Source organism: Pituophis catenifer, unplaced genomic scaffold, assembly GCF_029215685.1.
Source record: "Pituophis catenifer annectens isolate HBS135680 unplaced genomic scaffold, rPitCat1.0.hap2 SCAF_1, whole genome shotgun sequence".
NCBI classification, from domain to species: domain Eukaryota; kingdom Metazoa; phylum Chordata; class Lepidosauria; order Squamata; family Colubridae; genus Pituophis; species Pituophis catenifer.
Window position 1 is genome coordinate 70,372,978 of NW_027256881.1, and position 21,867 is coordinate 70,394,844.

At 35.3% G+C, this 21,867-nt stretch overlaps 1 protein-coding gene across 3 annotated transcripts in view; it reads left to right on the forward strand.

Moving 5' to 3' along the window:
* Positions 1–1,182: 1,182 nt before the first annotated feature.
* The window catches only part of SIPA1L2 (signal induced proliferation associated 1 like 2), a 70,833-nt gene continuing 50,148 nt past the window's right edge, over positions 1,183–21,867 (forward strand). For all 3 annotated transcript variants that reach the window (XM_070932562.1, XM_070932560.1, XM_070932561.1), the window contains exons 1-5: positions 1,183–2,708; positions 6,430–6,563; positions 10,356–10,544; positions 13,055–13,229; positions 14,091–14,194. In XM_070932562.1, coding sequence (XP_070788663.1) covers positions 1,253–2,708; positions 6,430–6,563; positions 10,356–10,544; positions 13,055–13,229; positions 14,091–14,194 — 2,058 coding nt within the window. In that variant the 5' untranslated portion in view covers positions 1,183–1,252. The remainder of the gene's footprint in view (positions 2,709–6,429; positions 6,564–10,355; positions 10,545–13,054; positions 13,230–14,090; positions 14,195–21,867) is intronic.

The following is a 21,867-nucleotide window of genomic DNA, read 5'->3' on the forward strand; positions in this document are numbered from 1 at the left end:
AACCTTTATATGTATTAGGACCTGGGGGAAGCTTCAGTTTTGACAGTCTGTTACTTGGTAATTTAATCAAATCTATCAGTGGAATCACTTTTTGCATAAAATTAGCAAGTCTATTCCAATTCTCAGATCAGATCCCTCTGATGATTTATATGGTTTCCATAAATGTGCAGAAAATATTTTAATCAAAATTGATTCAGAAGTGATTCTTCAATTCAGACGTTCAAATTAAATTAGATCTCACACTGGAATTATAATCAGATTATAATCAGATTTGGCTGGTTTGCACATTTCTATTTTGTATGTGTCTCCCCTTAAGATACGTAACATAAAATCTTTAAAAAATGCAAATAAATCAGCTATCATTCATTAATAAATATTTTGATTCAAGTTGGAAATGTAATATTGTCTGGTCTGAGATATTTTTAGAAATGTAAGCATGTAAGTAATCTGTATTCAAGTTTCAGTAACGGATCTTTTAAACAGTGGAGGGTTCTTGTGATCAGAAAAGCTAGTGCTAGCCAATAATTTAACATTGCAGTGAAGATTGGTAGGAACAGACTTCCAACATTCATTCTCTGGGGATTCAGTGGCAGAATTATTTTATTTCCCTTGTTCTGACTTTAACTCTAGGTAATTTGCAATCAAGATAAAGTACAATAATTATACAGTATATTATAAACAATGCGAATATAGCAAACTGTAAATATTAAATATTCATTTTTAAGTTATTAAATATTAAATATAATATTGAAAGCTCTAGAATCAACCTCTGTAGAGAAGCCATGCGTTTACAACTTTACAATAGTTGTACCATAGGAGAGGAGCCTCTACAGAGATCAGGGAATAGTTGGATATTCAAAATTCCCTCACTAGTTTTATGAAACTGACTATTTACACCTAGCAATAATAGAACAGGCTGAATTTAATTAAATTATTTGCAGTTATCTACATTTAATTATTTATTTACAATTTTTGGTGGTGGTATATTTGTAAATATATGTTTTTGCATTCAAAATGTATGTTAATTTATTTTCTTTCTTTTTTTAATGTGGACAGATACATGGAGTGAATCAACTCCAGATTCATTCTTGATCAAAATATATGAAGACTGAGAAATGAATTATATAAGACTATCGTCTGAAACAGCAACAGGATCAAATTTTAGATATATTCTTATTTTATTTATAATGGAAATGTTACAGCAACACCATTGGTCTTGAAGATAAAAGATAATATCCCATTTTCTTTGGATATGAGTGATAAGAAATCTTCACAAGAAGAAAAGCACAGGCCTAGCAGAGGTTCCTCAAAATACAGGGAATCTGTAAGAATAATGCAATCAGATGATTACTTTGCCAGAAAATTTAAGGCTTTGAATGGTAATATGGGTCCTCCTATATCTCTAAATACCAGCAACAAAAGTGAAAATAGTAACTCAGCCAATGGTACTCCTGCTGTGCCTAAAATGGGAGTCCGAGCCAGGGTATCTGAATGGCCACCTAAGAAAGAGTGTGTCAAGGAACTACCCAATGCTACCTGGGAAGACAGGCCTCAAAGTGAGAGTGGTGGATTAGTAAATGGGGATCAGAATGAAGGACAGCAAAAGGAACAGCTTGATTTGGAATTTGCAGGAGCCAAGTATGGACTAGGAGACATTTTTATCCATTCTCCACATAGGGGACTTCATCCTATAAGGCAAAGAAGTAATAGTGATGTTACAATCAGTGACATTGACACTGAGGATGTTCTGGACCAGAATGCTGTGAACCCAAATACAGGAGCAGCTCTTCATCGGGAATATGGAAGTACTTCATCAATTGACAGACAAGGCTTGTGTGGAGAGAACTTTTTTGCAATGCTTCGTGGCTATACAGTAGAGAATGTTGAGCATAAAATACATGCACCGTTTGGACTTCCTGAATTTTTCCACTGTGACTCCGCAATTTCTCCAAGTCTCCATGCGGCAACCCAGATTTCAAGAGGAGAGTTTGTCAGAATTTCTGGACTGGACTATATGGATAGTACCTTGCTTATTGGTAGAGATCAGGGAAAATCTTTCAAATGGAGATTAAAATCAGAGTCAGTAGAAACATCTCTTTTTAAAAAACTGAGAACTGCTAAAAGTGAACACGAAGCACTAAAATTCGCAGCTGAATTAGAGGATAGTAGACTTGAGAAGAATGTTCATCCTTGGAATTGTCAGAAGTGCTTTGCACACTATGATGTTCAGAGTATTCTGTTTAACATAAATGAAGCAATGGCTACTAAAATTAATGTAGGCAAAAGAAAGAATATAACCACCGGGGCGTCAGCTGCATCACAAACTTCAATGGCAACAAGCCAGATTGGGAGCTGTGAATCTCCTTTGGGAAGTAAAGAGGATTTAAATTCAAAGGAAAATTTGGATGCCGATGAAGGCGATGGGAAGAGTAATGATTTAGTACTGAACTGCCCTTATTTCAGGAATGAAACTGGTGGGGAAGGAGATAGGAGGATCTCACTCTCTAGAGCAAATTCAGCATCTTTTTCTTCAGGAGATAATTGCTCTTTTGAATCTTCCCTAAGTTCACATTGCACCAATGCAGGTGTTTCTGTCTTAGAAGTACCAAGGGAAAATCAACCAATCCACAGAGAGAAAGTAAAACGTTACGTCATAGAACACATTGATCTCGGTGCCTATTATTACAGGAAGTTCTTCTATGGCAAAGGTGAGTGATTTTCTTTTAGCATCTTTCACTTTCAAGGTGTTAGGGCTTGGATTTTATGTTCTTTTAAAATAAATTACTGAAATTGCATATTCCTTTGTTGGAGTTGTAGATCTCTGTCTAGTTTTGTCCTTTGATTTTACAGAAAACCATAATTAGAATTAGCTTTAAAAACCAAATACGACATCAACAAGGTTCTTTAGACTATAAGCCATACTGTTTCAAAGAACATTGATGTAGCTTGACTTTCTTTGTGAAATTCAGGAATTTAAAAAATTCTGTGATATCCCCATTTAGTCTTTTTAGGGCTAAACATGCTTAGTTCCTTCTTAATTGTGGTGTCAGAACCCTTGGCAAAATAATTGAAGTAGTTTAACCAATTTAGAAAAAAAGTATACCTAAATTTTTCTGGCAATTTTATGCTGGTGTATAATATTTAATTGCTGATCAATTAAAAATCCCAAATTAGTTAGTTCTGTTGATGAGCATTGCTGGAATGTAGTTTTCAAACCAGTTCTGAAACTATCTAATGGCAGGGCTGTTTTAATTAATTTGCTAAACTAATGGCTACAGTCTTACTTTGCAACATGCAAATAGACAATACATATATTGTGTCTACTGCATTTCCACAGTCCACTAACAAAGTTTATCAGTTTAAAAAATGAGATAAAGGTAATGAAGATTTGTTCTTGATCCATTTGTGGTGATTTTCAGCAGTTACTGCATTGTTTCCAAATAATTTAACCATTTTGTCTAGAATTTTCCAAATTTTGAGTACTAGATTTTAGTCTTCTGATTCTTCCTTCTCCCTTGATTAAAGATAGAGGTTGCCCTTTGACCTTCTTCATGCATCTGGTATTTCAGCTGTTCTCCATGAAGCAAAATGCCTGGTTGAAATAAAGTGGCCTGTCTTGATGCTTTTATTAGTGGCAGTGAAGTAGAATGCTTTCCATTTTGCTGCCTTGAATTGAATTGCTTCTATGATTAGGCTTGAGGTAACTCTGTGAAATGAAGTAGTGCCACTTTGCAAAAGCCAATTTACCATGTTTTGATCATCCTCAAGCTGCAATCTTGATCAATCTGCATTTCACAATTACTAGCAGAACACAAAGCTGTTGTTGGAGAAGATGAAGCCAAGTAGTTTTGCTTTTTCCTTGATATCTGGTAGTATTTTACAATTTTGCTGAGCACCTATTGTATTAATCTTTTTCTTTTTTATTTGAACATATTTAGATCAGTCCATTTTGTTTATATTAACAGCTTTCTGAGCTTTAGCTTTCAATCTTAATTTTTCCATCCATCCATCCATCCATCCAATTTCTTTACTACTCATCTCACCTAAGTTACTGTCACTCCTTCCATAATAGTATGTGTCATGTTTTATTATAAATCTTAGATCATTGCAAGCTTTTTGAACAGTGAAATCAATTTTTTCTTTTTCTTGACATTGTTCTTGTTTGGGGCCATACTTTTAATATTTCTTTTTAATTTATATTTCATACCCAGATACATATAAAACATGCACCCTACTTTCAAAGTTTATTAATTTCCTAAAATATTTTGCCTTATGTTCTATGTTAAATTTATAACTAGAAACATTATGAAATCAATTTAAGTTTGCCCTTGGAAAGAAAGAAACTTTTCTGACTGCAGAAGTGGTAGATTCTTAAACTAATTTTTGAAAAATAGTTTTGTGTTCCGAACATGTCAAGTTTCTTAATACTGTTTTAACTGAAACATTATTAAATAAGTCAGGCATGTTGGTTCTCAATATTGCAATTGTGCTCCAGTTGCATACTTTTTAGTATTGAAAGTTAAACATTTATTTACACAGAGAAAATAGGCGCTGTGATTATGACAGTGTACCATATGGGCAAAACCTGCCATTTTTGTAGAAAATGAATATTCTAACTTCCAAGAGGAATTTCATGGTGCGAGTAATTGCCCCCTTTGATAGAAAACTCTTTTAAAAAATTTTTCCTATAAAGAATATAGACAAACTATTATGACTGGAGAAGGGATCAATGAGGATATTTTTTAAGGAGGAGAGAACATGCTTGGATTGAGAGATAGAGTTGAGAGAAATTGATTCTGTTTCTTTCCTACCTATCTATGTTAATGGGTTGAATGAGTAACTGAGGGGGAGAGGGAGAGTTCCTGGAGAGAACAATTATATTTTAGTGCACTCATATCAAACTTTGAATCAGTGGGCTCCCGTTTTATATAGTCTTGGAATTTGGAAGTCAAAGCCCTGTTGAATCATAACACTAAATGGATTTTTATAAATTGGCATAATTTTCATTAGCCTTATATAATGAGAAGAATTATTCCTAGAATAAATTGCATAACAATTAAGTTTGCCAAGCTTCCAAAAGAGGTGCTGTATTTATTTATGGTTAGTCATTAAACAGATTTTTTATGGTTGCCTGTCTTAATTAATATAAATCACCCAATGTAATTTAATGTGATGAATAAAAGGACAAAAACAAAAGAAAAATCAATAGAAAAATAATTGAATTCCCATTAAACATTTTTCTAGCAGAATAAGATTGGTACATATAGTGCTGACTTTTCTAATACCCTATCCACACTGGTCTGTGGGGGAAAAACATATCTTCAAGTCCTTTGAAAGATTAACAGTTTGACGTCAGGGTCCGAAAACCATAAAAAATAGGCCAAAATGTTGACTCTCCAAAGTAAATTTCTTTATTGTTCCACACCTATAGACAGAATCTTGCCAAACTGAAACATTCTACTATCTACATCAAGTGTATATTCTGAAAATCATTATGGAGGGGTTGTCTTCATCCTTTTTCTCTCACACAAACTATCTGAATTGAGCCACTTCTTTCTCTGGAATGCACCTCCACCCTCCTGGGAATCCAAACTACTATATTCTCTCAGACATGCCCAACATCACCAAATTTAGAAGTGAGAAGCTACAGGTTCAATTACAAAACTAACAAATTCCTGATCCTAAATTTATAGTGCCATGGTTCTAATTGTTCCCCAACATGGTGACTTTCAGGTTTTTTGAGCTACATCTCCTATCATGCTCAGCCATCTAGCCATTGACTAAATCACATCGGGAGACTACTAGGTGAGGCTGTGTATCCTACTGTCAATAATTACCTTGCTTTGTATGATATTGATAAGCAAATTGTTAATTATGAAGCATATTTGATAAATTAATACACTTGTATTAAGTATATTAATGAAGAATACATGTAAAAATCCATTTTATATTGTAGATACAATCCCAAAAGCACATTCTAATAGTATTGGCTTCTGGTGGATAATTAATTCTTATGTCGTTGAAGTTAATGACATTTACAATATGTTTACATGTATTGAATTTTGCCTATTGTGAATTGAAGATCATTTTTTTTCTTTTCTTTTTTTAAAAAGGGGGTATTTCCCTTCCTATACAAGTTTAACTGATTTTAGAATAATTTAGATTATTGGTATATCTAAATTAAGAATATCAGGAAATAATACAATCTTTGTTTAATCAGTATTTAGATGAAAATAGAATTGTGTAGATATTCTCACATGAATGTTTCATCATACTTTTAGATATAAAAGTTGTCATAAAAATAAAGTTAGTATCAGTAATAGAAAAGCATAAGGAAGGATAATCTAATATCAACCAGTGATTTTCATTTGTGATATAAAGAGGAATCTAACTGTTTCATTATTATTTTACCCTATTTATACATTACAGAGCATCAAAACTACTTCGGAATAGATGAACATTTAGGACCTGTAGCAGTCAGCATTCGAAGGGAGAAGTTTGAAGAAGGAAAAGAAAAAGAAGGTTTACAATTCAACCATCGTATAGTGTTCAGAACAAGTGAGGTAGGCTTTCCACAGTGCTTCAAAATTGAGATGTAAAAGAGAAACAGATTTTTATAGAACTTTTTATTACATATTTACTTTATATTCCTTCATGTGGACTGTATGGTTCCACATATATATACTGTAACTGGATAAATTAAATATGTTCTCTGAATGATCTATGATGGCTGGAGAAAGTATCATTACATTGTCTTTATTTTGTCTTTCTGCACATTAGTTCCCAAGGATGGTTGGAAATACTAATCTGTGTATACACATAATATTCTATTAACACTTCTTCATGCTTATTTCATAGATTAATTAGAGTGAAACCCTCATTTAGTCATAAATGTAGATAATGGACTCTATCTGTCCACACTTTGGAGATACTTTTAGAAGGCAGGATATGGAGAATTGCTGTCAGTTCTCATAAACAACTCAGTGAAAGCAATTTGGGCAAATGAACTCTAATCAATTATCTTTCAAGCAAACTTATAGACATTATTTGAATATTTTAAAATGCAGAGACAAATGTACATATATGTATTTCCATGTGTGGGTGCCCTTAAGAATATATTTCATGCTTTCATCCATTTTATGTAGTATCACATCAGTTTTCATTGCACAGTTTAGTATGCAAGACAACAATGACCTTGTTCATTCTAATCCTTTTCGTGCATTTGCTCTTTTTAATACTGATCTTCTGTACTCAGCTTTTATCATTATCTTTTATCTTCTCAATTCAAATAAAATTGAGCAAACAAGTAATAGTTTATATAGTGTGTGTAAGAGATGTTTGCATCAATTTCAGGTTTTCATACTTTAATGGAGTGATAGTTACACTTTATAATGCAACCTTATATGTGTGCATGTATATTTACTGATTTTAATAGCATTTATTTGGCCTTTCCCTGCAATAGTATGTTTAAATATTTTGGGAATAAATTCATAGATGGAGTGTAATGGTTCTTAAAGTACCAAAACATATTAGAACCTAGCAGTTCTTAATTCAGAAATTCATTTCTTTCTCAGTTTTAGCAACTAAGGGAAAGAGCTGTAGGGAACAGTTAACATTTTCCAAAGACAAACAGATGGAGAAAATAGAATCGGCAAATATGCAGAAGTTAAGTATAACTGTAAAGAGGATTATAGAACTATAAACAGACTTGGAAAGAGTGTTTGGAAGAAGAACTGACTTGGAAAAAATTAAGAGAGGGAAGTAAGTGAAGGGTGCCAATTCTATTTTTAAATACAATGTTGTTGAATATCAATTTATTTGTGAAGTTTAAAAATGGAATTAGGCATTTTATTAAAGTTAAAAGGAAGGATATTTGAAGTACCACTTTTCTTAAACTGTATGCATTTCTTAAAAGAAAAGATGTACTTTTGAAATGTGGCTGTTGATAACCAGCAAATTAATTTTTGTAAGAAAAAAAAGTTTTATTCAGACGAAAAAATTTCAGATTTATCATAGGCCTCATGAAGAGCCTTTGTAAAATATAATGTAAGATGCTCAGAATTATGCTGGCTATCACATTGTATTTCTAGGAAAATATCAGAAAAGTGAAATGAAATGCAGGTGTTTGAGATTAACTGACTTTAAAATATTTATAAAATCAAGATTGGCAACGTTCTTGCAGGGAATTATTTTTCATTCTGGAGATGACTCAACTTTGTAGCAGTATTGGTGAACCGTCCAACTTCTAAGATGAGTGTAGTTGTTTATTCTGTTCTTTCCAATTGCTCCTTTTTTAGTTATCAGAATGGAGCTTTCTTGTGCCAGCCCCACTTATCCATCATTATCATAACTACTCTCCTAACAGATCATTCTTAGACGTGAGACATAATTCTCCCAAAGCTCTACTTGGTATGGAAATCTGAACAGAAATTTGCTCTTTTTTTCCAGTGTTAGAATTCAAGAGTCATCTATTGAAGCTAAATGCAGAGAGATTCAGACCTCATAAAAGGATTTAATTTTGGTCATTATACAAATAATAGTTAAACTATACAGTTCCCTGTCTTGAACATAATACATTGGTTTAGATCGGGGCGAAATTCATTTACCTTCCTTACCGGTGCGGCTTGCGCGCACCGTCTGCACATGCGCAAAGTCTTCTACACATGCAGAGAGGCTTAAAATGTCGCAAAAAGCAACATCATGACAAGTGGGCGGAGCCTCCCACAGCAGCTGCTCCCAGTTCGCCTAAGCCGGATAGAACTGGCTGAATTTCACCCCTAGTTTAGATAACCTGGAAAAATCCATGAGGATACCAATGTTCATATTGGTTTAATGAATGAAAGTAGCACAGCTTAACTACTAGCTTCTAGGAAGGTTTATTGTCTTCTTGTACATGTCTGAATTTACTGAATGAATCTAATTGACTATTCTCTATCACAAATCATTGTGAATTAACAGCACTTCTTATGTTCTTACCATCAAGATCCCTCTTGGACTTCTTAAGTGATAGTACCTCACCAACAATTTTCTTAATGATAGAGTGGTTTATAAAACGGGTTTAAAGTGAATAACATTTTATCTACCTCCTTATTCCAGAAAGCTCTCCATAGAAGATCCCGCTTGTTCTCTACACTATATCTTACGACAACTCAAAAGTATAGATCTTTCAGCAAAATATTGCTATGCTTCAATATTAGAAGTATTTCAAAAACATATACCTTTGAATCTGTATAATCATTAACCCACTCTCTATATTTTATATAATACAATTTTTGGAAGAGCGAGACAAACTAATCGATATAATAGATCCTATTTGCTTGTCTCATAATATATTGGCAATACTACTATTGATTCCAAGTATATAGCATGAAAGAAAGGATATTGAGGCAGAAATATTGCAGGGAAGGCTTGGAAATCCACGTTTTAATCATCCTCATCTAGGAAGCTGGAGAACAAGAATTTAATTCTTTAAATGATCCCTTGGTTGTTAATCCAAAAGTGTCACACCATAGTGCAATTATAGTGCAATGTAAACAAAAGTCCTAGAATCTGTTTATTAATAGATTCTCTTTTGTCCTGTCTCACTTTGGAAGTTATATTTCAACTTCAGGCCATATCAGAGAGATGAACTTTCAAGCAATTTGCTGATAAAATTTATGCAATTTATTTAAAATGGGAGTGGAAAGTTTCTGGTCTTCCAGATTTGAACTGCAATATCCATGATTAATACCCATAGTGCCTGAATCTGAAGACAATTGAAAGTTTGCAACACCTAGAGAGACACAATTTCCCGGCTTTATTCAGGGGACTGAGTAAAACATGATGGCATTATAATAATTTTAATTCTTTTAAAATTTTAAAATCTAAATAAAGAATGACAATGGCTTTCCACCAAGGAGCCATAGTGGCGCAGTAATTAGAATATAGTATTGCAGGCAAGCTCTGCCCACAGCCAGAAGTTCAATCCTGTCTGGCTCAAGGTTGACTCAGTCTTCCATCCTTCTCAGGACACAGATTTTTGGGGCCAATATGTTGACTCTGTAAATTGCTAAGAGAGGACTGTAAAGCTCTGTAAAGCAATATATAAGTCCTAAGTGCTATTGATGTTCTTAAGAGGGGATGGGTGGAGGTCAAAATAGGCAATTGTAACTTGGTGGTCAAAGACTTTGAATATGGACTGACTTTGCACGCATGCACAAAGGACCGGGATTGTCACAATTTGCTTGGTTCCCTGCAAATGCCACTGATTTGAACAGGTTTCACATCATGAATTAAGCATCAGTGTGTCCACATTGTTAGTTGCTGAAGACTGCATTCATATTAAACATATTGCAATCTATTTTCTGTTGCTACAGCTTACAACACTGCGAGGAGCCATTTTAGAAGATGCCATTCCGTCTACTGCTAGACACGGCACAGCACGAGGCTTACCTCTTAAGGAAGTATTGGGATATGTAATTCCAGAACTGAATATTCAGTGCCTGAGACAAGCTTCCAACTCACCCAAAGTGTCTGAACAGCTGCTTAAGCTGGATGAGCAAGGGGTAGATATTGATTTTTTTAAAACATTAGTATACCAATGTGTTATTTCCTTTTCATAAATAGAGATTTGAGATTCCTGATCTTACCTGTTTGAGAGACGAAGATTTTAACTGCAGTGACTTCCATTAGATAAATAACATAGTAGAAAGAGGATTTTCGCATTAATAGTCAAGCAAGCACATTCAAAAAGCATTGTGCTAAGAGCATCAAATTACATAAAAGGAGAAAATTATTGTCTTGCTAGTCTTTCACCTTTTCCAATTTTCCTTTCCTAATTATAATTAGCACATTTTATTCGCAATACTAATCTTCCTACTGATGTGAGAAATTTGATGGCTCAAACAACTGTATTCTTAATTGGGACTATCTAACAAGTTAACACTGCATGAGCAATGAAATGCATATATACTTTAAATTCAGAGTGAATAAAGGTGCGATTGTCTGGTCTAATGCAGAAGATCTGACTTTCTGCAACATTAAAAGGCATATTTATGTATTTGAAGTAAACTGCGTATATGTGTGTATATCATGTAAATATTATATTTATATATATATATATATATGAGTGTGTGTGTGTATATGTATATATACACCTATACATATCTATGGAAAAAATGAAACCACTGTTTTAATTACCTTTGTTCATTGATAGAACATTTATTTAGCCATCTAAATCATATCAGTTTTATAAAGATGTTCATGTATAAAGAAAGACATATCTTTTTTCAGGTTGAGGTATATTTTTGTGCTTTTAAGGCCAGAATAAAATTACATTTGATTTAATTTCATTTCATTTAATTTAGTTAAAATTGAATGCAGTTAACATGATCATAAAAGAACTGATGTATGAACATTGGAATCATACAATGTTGACAAATCAATAAGAATGAGGAGGGAGTAGGATGAGTTTATTGTGATGTCAGGAGAACAATTACTATTTTTTCTACTGATAGTAGTTTATACATGCTTGGTAAGATCTGATGACTATCAGAACTAAGCACAATGAATTTGACAATACAGAAAATTATCTTTCTTTTAAGTGAGAGCACGGTCCCCACCCCCCAAATATTCTTCAAATAGCTAGGAAAATAGAAAATAATAATTATAACAAGGAATGTATCAAATAGCAGGAATTTAAGTAGTGAATAAATGAAAAAAAAATCTTAACAGTCAGAAATTTTAGAAGTCATTAAATTCCTTGAAGTTTTCAGTAATAGCATCTTTTATATAAAGTGTATTCTATTTGTATATTATTTTATTTACAAATGGCTACTTACAATAAACACATTGCATGTTCATTTAACAGGATGATTGTAGTTGCTGTGATAATTGCTTATGTTTGCCCTATCTTATATCAGATTAATAGGTTGCATTCTGGTAAAAGTAAGTTATTTGCTTGGCAGATCTATTCCATTACCACATTTCATTTCCACACCAATTAAGAGTATTGTCCTAGCCTTCTAGAGCTTGCCTTTACTTGATGTACAAATTAGTTGTGTATCATTGCATTTTTTTTCTCTAGGCATAGACATAATTATAATTTCCCCACATACTTTTCTTAGGGAATGAGGATCTATGTTTATAAAATAATCCACAGATCATTATGCTGGGACTAGAGAGAAATATATTTCATTTGGTTTCAATCAAAGCTAGAAAGCTCAAATAACTAATCTTTTCTATGCATGTTCATAATGAAAATTCTGGGTAATATGATATTGCTGTAAAAGAAAAATAAAAGTTTTGATTACAAATTTCCAATTTGTAAATGGAAAAGTCTTTCAAAATTAATTTGCAACATTGGGCTTGCTTTAGTCATCCAAAAATAGAAGATGCTGCGATTATCCAATACTTCATAGTTTACTACTTGAAACATCTAATTTGCCATTTCATTACCATATTTTTTGGAGTATAAGACGCTCAGGACTATAAGACACACGTACCTTTTTTGGGGAGGAAAACAAAAAAAATCTGCCTCTGCCTCTACCTCTGCCTCTTAGCAATTTGCCTCCTTGCAGCAAACAGCAAACAGCCTGCTTTAGTTTCATTTTCATTTTTAGCACAGCCTGATTAGCACAAGAAAAAAAAATCTGCCTCCCAACAATTTGCCTCCTTACAGCAAACAGCAGAGGCCCGCGCAGCAATAGGCAATGGCAATCCCTGCAGCCTGTAACAGCTGAGGGTTGGGAGGCTGATCTAACCGACAATCAGCTGCTTGTGTTAATCAGGCTGTGCTGAAGCTGAAACTGGCTGTTTGCTGCAAGGAGGTAAATTGCTGGGAGGCAGAGGCCAAAGGGTGGGGGCCGGCGGGTGGGCGGGGCTACATTTGTTGTATAAGACGCACCCAAATTTTCACCCTCTTTTAGGGGAGAAAAAGTGCATCTTAGATTCTGAAAAATACGGTATTTAAAAATGTTTTACACACACACCATACATATTTTTTTTTTAATATGATGGAAAAGTGGATGGGAGATGGAAAAATACTTACTGCTAACTATTTTTTTCCTAATTTCAGCTAAGTTTTCAGCACAAGATTGGAATCTTATATTGCAAAGCAGGCCAGAGCACTGAGGAAGAAATGTATAACAATGAGACAGCAGGCCCTGCTTTTGAAGAATTCCTTGACCTTCTAGGTCAAAGAGTACGACTCAAAGGATTTAGCAAATACCGAGCACAATTAGATAATAAAAGTAAGTAGCAATGACAAAATGCAATAAAATATTAAAAATGGTAATGAAATATTGCATTATTTTTTTTTATTTTTTTTGCTAAAGTAGCGCCTGTAAATTCCTGGGTTTTTCCCCCACCCCCCTTCTCTTCTGCAGAAGAGACTGTTCATAATGCCCTGCAGCCATCTCCCATCTCCATTTGGACTTAAATGCTTCCATCTCCCTTTGTGGTCTGTCATTATAAGTGCCAATTGTTTTATGATGTGCAGCCTTAAGACATAAAGCAAAAACAATGGGAAGTAGGAATGTTGCTTCTAATATATAATTGATAGATTTTGTGAGGGGCTGGTGTCTCAAAAAGTTTGTATTTAATTAACAGCAGGCTATTTATACTGGAGGGGGTGTGATGGCTCAGAGGTTAAAGACACTGAGCTTGTCAATTGGAAAGCTGACAGCCGGTTCAAGACCCAAGCACTGCACAATGGGGCGAGCTCCTGTTCTTTGCCTCAGTTCCTGCCCACCTAGTAGTTCTAAAGCATGCCAATGTGAGTAGGGTGCGAAGGTAACAGTGTTCCATGCATGTCGGCATATAGTCATGCTGGCCACATGATCACGGAAATGTCTTCAGACAATGCTAGCTCCTTCGGCCAAGAAAAGGAGATGAGCACCATACCCAAGAGTCGCACATGACTAGACAGGAAAACTTTTACCTTTCTTACTTTTTACCTGCCAGTAGTGACCAGCTAGCAATGACCGTACGCCAGTTAGGTTATATAGGTTGAAAAAAGTTTAGCGTGGGAAATAACATTCACTTGAAGAAAATGCACTAAACTATACTTTAATGTCTATATTTATGTACTCATTTTTGGAATTTCTTTTCAGCTGATTCAACCGGAACTCATTCTCTTTATACAACCTATAAAGATTATGAAATAATGTTTCATGTTTCAACTATGCTTCCATATATGCCCAGTAATCGGCAACAGGTATGTCTGCTTTGGAATCTTGTACAAATATTTGGCTAAGTAGCAGCAACAAAAAAAGTCAGCTTGTAATTTTTTTTTCCCTGTTCAGTTGTGTGCTATGAACAAATTACAAAAATTATGATTCATTTAACTTACTGTAATTTTTTTTTTAATTGTACAGTATTTCCAGTATTCAATGATATAAATAGTTATTTTTTTTTCTAAAACAAATCTTGCCATCTATATTATAGTATTATACCATGCATTTGGTTCATTTTTTAATATATTTTGTTATACTTTGCTTACTACACTATTTGTACCTGATACAATTGGAGCCTATTATGCAGAAAATGTGATGTCTGAAAATTGTTTATTTCTAAGTATTCTTTTAATATCTTAAAACACTAAAGTTGGCTAAAATGACATGGTACAGGTAGTCCTCGACTTACAACAGTTAATTTAGTGACATTCAAAGTTACAACAGCACTGACTTAACAATTGCAATGATTCACTTAACAACTGTGGCAAGAAAGGTTGTAAAATGAGGCAAAACTCACTTAACTGTCTCACTTAGCAACCTAAATTTTGGGCTCAGTTGTGGTTGTAAATCAGTGGTTCTCAACCTTCCTAATGCAGCGACCCTTTAATACAGTTCCTCATGTTGTGGTGACCCCCAACCAGGGATGGGCGTGACTTGGATGTCATATGACTGGGTGGGCGTGGCTAGCTTGTCATGTGACCGGGTGGCCATGATTATGTGTATAGGGACTACTCAGAGGGCTGAAAAAAGTCATTTCTGACAGGTCCTCGCACTTTTGACTGGTCCTCACACTTATGACCATCCTCACATTTATGCCCGTGCAGCATTCTTAACAACCATGTCACTCATTTCACAACTGCTTCTCTTCAGCATGGTGATAAGATAGGGCAAAAATGTAAAATGTGAGGACAGTCGTAAGTTCGAGGACTGGTCAAAAGTGCAAGGACCAGTCAAAAATAACTTTTTCAGCCCTCTGAGTAGTCCATATGCATAAAAGGATACAGCAATAGAGAGGGATGAAGGAAGGGAAGGGAAATTAGAGTAGGAGGGAGGGTAAGAGAGGGAGGAAGAGAGGAGGAGAAGAAGAAAGGAAGAGGAAGTAGGGAGGAGAAGAAGAGGGGGAGAAGAGAAAGTAAGAAGGAAAGAAAAGAGAGAGGTGGTAGGTTTGAGGAGAAAGATTGCTGTACAATAAAAAAGATGAAAGGGAAGAAAACCAACCCCAAACAAATATAAAGATATTAAGATAAAGAATGAATTGTTAAACTTTAAAGAATTAAAGAGAACAAATATGAATAAATAGCAATAATTAGAAACACACATACAAACATACAATGTATTTTCTTTGAACAAAGTATTTGGCCGGTTCACAAATTTAAACTGTGTTTAGTCATTTCAATTAAATTTACAATTTCTATATTTCCTTTTTGCCATATTTATTCCTCATCTGCTTTCTCTCCTCTTTCTCTCTTTTTGTCTCTTTTTCTTTTATTCTTTCTTTTTTCTCTCTCCCTTTCTCTCTCCCTCTCTCTCTCTCCCTTCCTTTCCTGCTTTCTCTCCACTTTCTTTCTTTTTCTCTTTCTTGTCTCTCCCTTCCTCTCTCTCATTCTCTCTCATTCTCTTTTTGTCTCTTTTTCTTTCATTCTTTCTTTTTTCTCTCTCTCCCTTCCTCTTTCGCGCTCTCTCTCCCTTCCTTTCCTGCTTTCTCTCCTGCACCCAAAACAGGAGCTTCAGGCTGTGTCAGGCAGAGGCAGGGGTTGAAACGGGAGCTTCAGGGAGCACTCCCGAAACTTCTCCTGCGCGGCTTTTGCCGCTGCAGGCATCGGCGGTGGGGTGGCGGCAGGGAATCCCCGAACTCGCCCACCAGAAACTTCTCCTGCGCGGCTTTTGCCGCTGCAGGCATCGGCGGTGGGGTGGCGGCAGGGAATCCCTGAACTCGCCAACTTACTCACCCAAATAAGTGAACTTACTCACCCAAACTTTTTCTGTTGAGCTCTTGCAGCTGTAGGTATTGGCGGCGGCAGCGGTAGCAGCAGCAGGGAGTCCCTGAACTCCCCAGGACTTTTCCTGCACTAGAATCTTTTCTAGTCACGTGCGCGCACACCCACATGCACCCACGCACACACTCTCTCTCCGCTCTCTTTGCTAAAGCGTGGGGCATCACATTGCACGCTGGGATACGCAGCCCTCCAATAGAGACAGAGGGTGAGGGTGAGTGAAGGCGTGGGGGGGGCGAGAGAGGGCTTTGGCGACCCTTGTGAAATGGCCGTTCGACCCCCAAAGGGGTCGCGACCCCCAGGTTGAGAACCGCTGTTGTAAATCAAGGACTACCTGTAACCAATTTCATCAAGTATTAGGAGTTTTTATAGAATTTGTTTTATTGAAGTTAATGGTTTTGACTCTAAAGGATTCAGATTAATAATTTTGTAATATTGTGTTTGTACTTGGTCTAACTATAGTGTGTTGAATTCAAAGCTTTGCAAGTGCTTTGGGATTATCTGGAATATTTTATATGCAAAGTGATTGGAGGTTTAAAAATCACTTTCAAAAATAATGCTATCAAGGATTATGGGTTTAATACTAGTAAAAAGAGCTATTCACAAATGAGATTACTGCTTAAAATGCAATTTTTTATATCTTATGATATGTGCAGTTCGGAGAAGAAATGTTCATAATTCTACACACCTATAGAAAGAATAATGACTTTTACACATATATTCCAGGTTGTCTGGAAAATTTTCAAAACCTAATCTTTTGTTGATGAGAAGATTGGAGGAAGTGTTAATAGTAATATTAGCTATGATAGCTTTATTAGGCTATGCAATTATGCCTGGAGAATATTTCTAGTTATTTGAGAACAACAGTATTCAGCAAAAGTGTGTAGATATTTTAAGAACAAAAGAGATAGCTTTGTAACCATCTAGTCTGGCCTGTAAAAAAAAATGTAATGAAAAATTCATTTTTGAAGGAACAGTACAGAGGGAGGGAGAGAGGGAGGGTGAGGGAGGGAGGGAGGGAGGGAGAGAGAGAGAGAGAGAGAGAGAGAGAGAGAGAGAGAGAGAGAGAGAGAGAGAGAGTTCTTTTGGAGAAAAAAGGAACAGGAAAGATAAGGAAAAGTCACAACTAAGTTCACAAACTTCTGAACATGTTAGGAAAACATACAAGATATGGCTTCTTGAATTTTTTCCATCTCTTTAAGCAGCAGGGTAATAGGTTCTAGCTACCTCTATTGTACTCTGAGTAACAAGGTAACTGCACTTGTATGTGATTCTGCTTTACCTCTGAGTGTCTAGGTGTATGTGTAGATTGGAAAGCATAGAACTGGAATGACCAGGAGGGAGGGAGGCAGACTCCACACACTCCATTTTGCTCAGTCTTTATTTTATTTTATTTTATTTATTTCCTAATTTATTTTATTTATCAAGTTTACACGCCACCCATCTCACTCTGTAAAGTGATTCTGCAAAGTCTTTTAGGGACTTTTATTTATTTATTTATTGGTTCAATTTATATGCCGCCCTTCTCTGGAGATTCAGGGTGGCTTACAATGTGTTAAGCAATAGCCTTCATACTTTTAAAGAGATATCCTGCTAATTGACAGAGTCCCGAGTCCCTTTACATAATTTCTTTCCAGCATTCTATTGGATTAGAAATATTTTTGGGGAAACCAATAAAACTGCCCAATTAGCTTGTAAAATCATTGGACTGAGAAAGGTCCAAAACATACACAGAATGTACTGTAGAAGGGATAGTCTGAAAGAGGACATGTGAGCTTTCTATTTAATTTTTTTTCCTTCCAAAACTAAAAAGCCAGAGTCGGGGAAATCTACTGCTTTGCTCAATCAAAAGGTGTGCTCTGTTTTTGATGTTAGAGATCAGTGTTAAGGCCATCCTTTTGCTAAGGCTAAGGACTATAAGATCTCTGCTAGAATGATGGTATTGAATGGTATTGAAAGGTTGATAGTATTCAACCTTTCATTCTCTGCAATAAATATCCTGTCAAAGATTCTGGGTGCCATTAAGTAGAAAAAGAACACAATTTTTTTTCCTGAAAAGGGCACACACATATTCATTTTGTTATTTAACTTATATGCTATAGTAAATGTTAACTGCAATAATAGTATTAGTTAGTGCTCATCAATAATTCCTCACCTAATTGAATAGAGATATCAAGTGAGATGTTTCAAGCACTCGTCCTGAATACTCTACTAAATTAATATTTCATGGATGAACAGGTGGAAATAATGCGTATCAGGTTTTCATATAACAAAAAATAGGATATGGAGCTAACGATTTAGAAAAGAAATGTGAAATTTTGAATTTTAAGATAATTTTAAATTATCTTGAAGTAGCATAGTGACATTTAACAAATATAAGTGCAGATTTTTTCCTTAGGAAACAAAAATTAAAATGCATAGATCTTGAAATAGTAGATGAATATTAGCCAGGTCTCAAGTCATCCAAGCTCCGGACCTACCCAGCAGTAACAACGCCAGGCGTGTGGGTGAGTGAACAAACTGGGTTTATTAAGCCGGCCTCAGGCATGCAAACGAGACCCGAGGTTTGACACCAGGAGTATAATATGACTGCAAAAAAGGCAAAGTATATTTGATCTAAGACCGTAAATTGCATAAGTGAACAAACATGGCAAATACAATTTTAGACTTACATCAACAGAAGAATAATCACTCACAAACTTTCAGTCAGAATCCGCTTCCTTTTGGCCATTGGTTCCTCTCCTCACATGGCTTAGGTAATTTGCAACTCCCACAGCCAGAGATACAGAACTAATGCCCTTTCACAACACAAGTTCTTCAATTCACCCATCCAAATCCTGATGACCACAAGATGACAGCCAAGAAATACACACATACAATTATTTTAAAAAGTTCAATCACTTAATGAAAAGAAAAGAAAAAAAAAGCAATTTGCAGATATTGTTGGGCAGAATCAGAATTCAGTCCATGTATTTATTTTATTGAAACTCAAATATTTTGGCCACCTAATGAGAAGGAAGGACTCACTGGAGAAGAGCCTAATGTTGGGAAAAATTGAGGACAAAAGAAGAAGGGGACGTCAGAGAATGAGGTGGCTGGATGGAATCACTGAAGCAGTAGGCATGAGCTTAAATGAACTCCAGGGAATGGTAGAGGACAGGAAGGCCTGGAGGAACATTGTCCATGGGGTCACAATGGGTCGGACACGACTTCACAACTAACAACAACAAATTTATTTTATTTATTAAATTTATCTGCTGCCCATATCACCAAGACATAACCCTGAATCTCAGCCTTTAAGATATTGCAAACAACACAGATCCATTTCAGGTGCACAGTAATAACAGGCTGCCAGCTCTGAAATGGAGATGAATACAACAAAGCAAGTCTATTTTATGTGATATCCTTTCAACTATTTAAAGAATGCTTACATATCTCCCTCACTCTTTTTTTTTTCCAAGGAAAAACATAGCCAACTTCAAATTTTCTTCAGGCTTACTTTCTAGTCCCCTAATTATTGTTTTTATTGCCATTCTCTGAATTGTTCTATTCTGCCCAACAATATCTGCAAATTGCTTTTTTTTCTTTTCTTTTCATTAAGTGATTGAATTTTTAAAAATAATTGTATGTGTGTATTTCTTGGCTGTCATCTTGTGGTCATCAGGATTTGGATGGGTGAATTGAAGAACTTGTGTTGTGAAAGGGCATTAGCTCTGTATCTCTGGCTGTGGGAGTTGCAAATTACCTAAACCATGTGAGGAGAGGAACCAATGGCCAAAAGGAAGCGGATTCTGACTGAAAGGTTGTGAGGGTAGTGATTGAAAGGTGATCAGGGACTGGATGGAAGGGGGCATGACCAACAAGAGGCCCAAGTTTGCTGATCCAGAACAGATCATTTCAAGTCTCCACATCAACATATCTCTATATTTTCTGCATTTGGTGTCTAGAGATAGAATGAGAAGGAAAACATTACTTCCAGAGTCAAATATTTAAAGCTGTGCTCTAACTGCCTAAGCTATGAGTGGGCCATGAAAGGCAGGCAATAGCACAAGGACATGTCTTCTGGAAATGGTTAGGTAGCTGTTTTCAAATTTTAATTTTAAATAGGTTTTTTTGAGGAAGTTACATAATATTCTCAGAGACTCTTCCCATCCTGCTTACAATCCTTTTGGACTGTTGCCTTCTGGCAGAAGATACAGAACAATTAAAACTCGGACCACACATTTTCTGAATAGTTTTTATCCCAGAGCTATCAAAATTTGATTTTAAATAGGTTTTTTTTGAGGAAATTACATAACATTCTCCGAGACATTTCCCATCCTGCTTACAATCTTTTTGGACTTGCAGAAGATACAGAACAATTAAAACTCGGACCACATGTTTTCTGAATAGTTTTTATCCCAGAGCTATTATTGCACTCAACTAAAGGGCCACCATCACTGAGCTGTTGGACAGCATTACTTGGTCTGTTGTGTGGACGTTTGGTTGGTTTAGGGGCGGGGAATTTGTGGTGGGTGGGGGTGTGTTTGGGGATTGTTATGCGTGTTGGACCTGGTCTTTGGGTGTTATGTGAATTTCGTTGTATGGGTATACTGTGTATATACGTACAATGACAATAAAGTTAAAACTAAAGCTAAGCTAAGTTTTGTTTCCAATTGTAGACAGCGACAACAAAAAGCTCTACTTTATGTTGAATGTTGTTTATTATAGCTTTGTTGAATTTGAAACTGCGGGCAATAACCTTTAGCCTTCCTAGATTTACGCCTTCCAGATTTATATTGTACCTGTCACTGAAATTGTGGCATTTCCTTAGCTACTCATAGCATTGTTCTTTTTTTCCCCTCTTGGTTTTTCTTCCTTCCCTTTATTTTATTTCCAAATGTTCCTTGATTCCTCCCCAGAGAAATTAAACCTTGTTTTAGTTTATCTCCAGCATATTGCAACACTCACTTCCAGAAGCAATCAATCCCTTTTACAGTGTTAGTAAACATTAATCAGTCTTTATAATTTGTACTGTCTTGTTAAATTTAACAGTAGTATCACAGCATATTCCATAACTTCTCTAGAATTAAAACAATGTGAGCACTGTTACTGGACTTGTAAATTCGAGTAATAGTGATATCTGAAGATATAAGTGCCTTTAATTGTATTTGACTGCTAAATATATGTCTCCGTAAGTTCTGATAAGCACACTCAAATAGCTAGCCCTAGTCAGCCTTAATATGTAAAAATATAATTAATGAATATTTACACGCCTTGTTGTTATCTAGTTGTCAAATAATGTAGAACATGTCCACAGGTATATTCTAGACATGGTATAGTAATCATTCTTTTCCACTGAGATGCAATAGCTGATATTCTCAAAGAATAACCTGCCTGGTCTTACAGTATAGAAATTCAGGGCTCGAATTATTTCATCCCATCGCTTGTTCAGATGTGATTTATCAAAATTGTTATCCATACTTTTTTCTTTGTTTAAGAATGAATTAAATCAATCTGATGCTTCAGTATCTTTTAATACTGATTAATACAGTGTTTGGGATATATCTACTTTGACCAGGTTTGATTAAAATGTGTGATATTATTGTATCTTGTTATAATTTAACCTCGTGAAATTTTACAGCGATTCTAAGGTTGCGTCGCGATGGCTTTTCATTCTG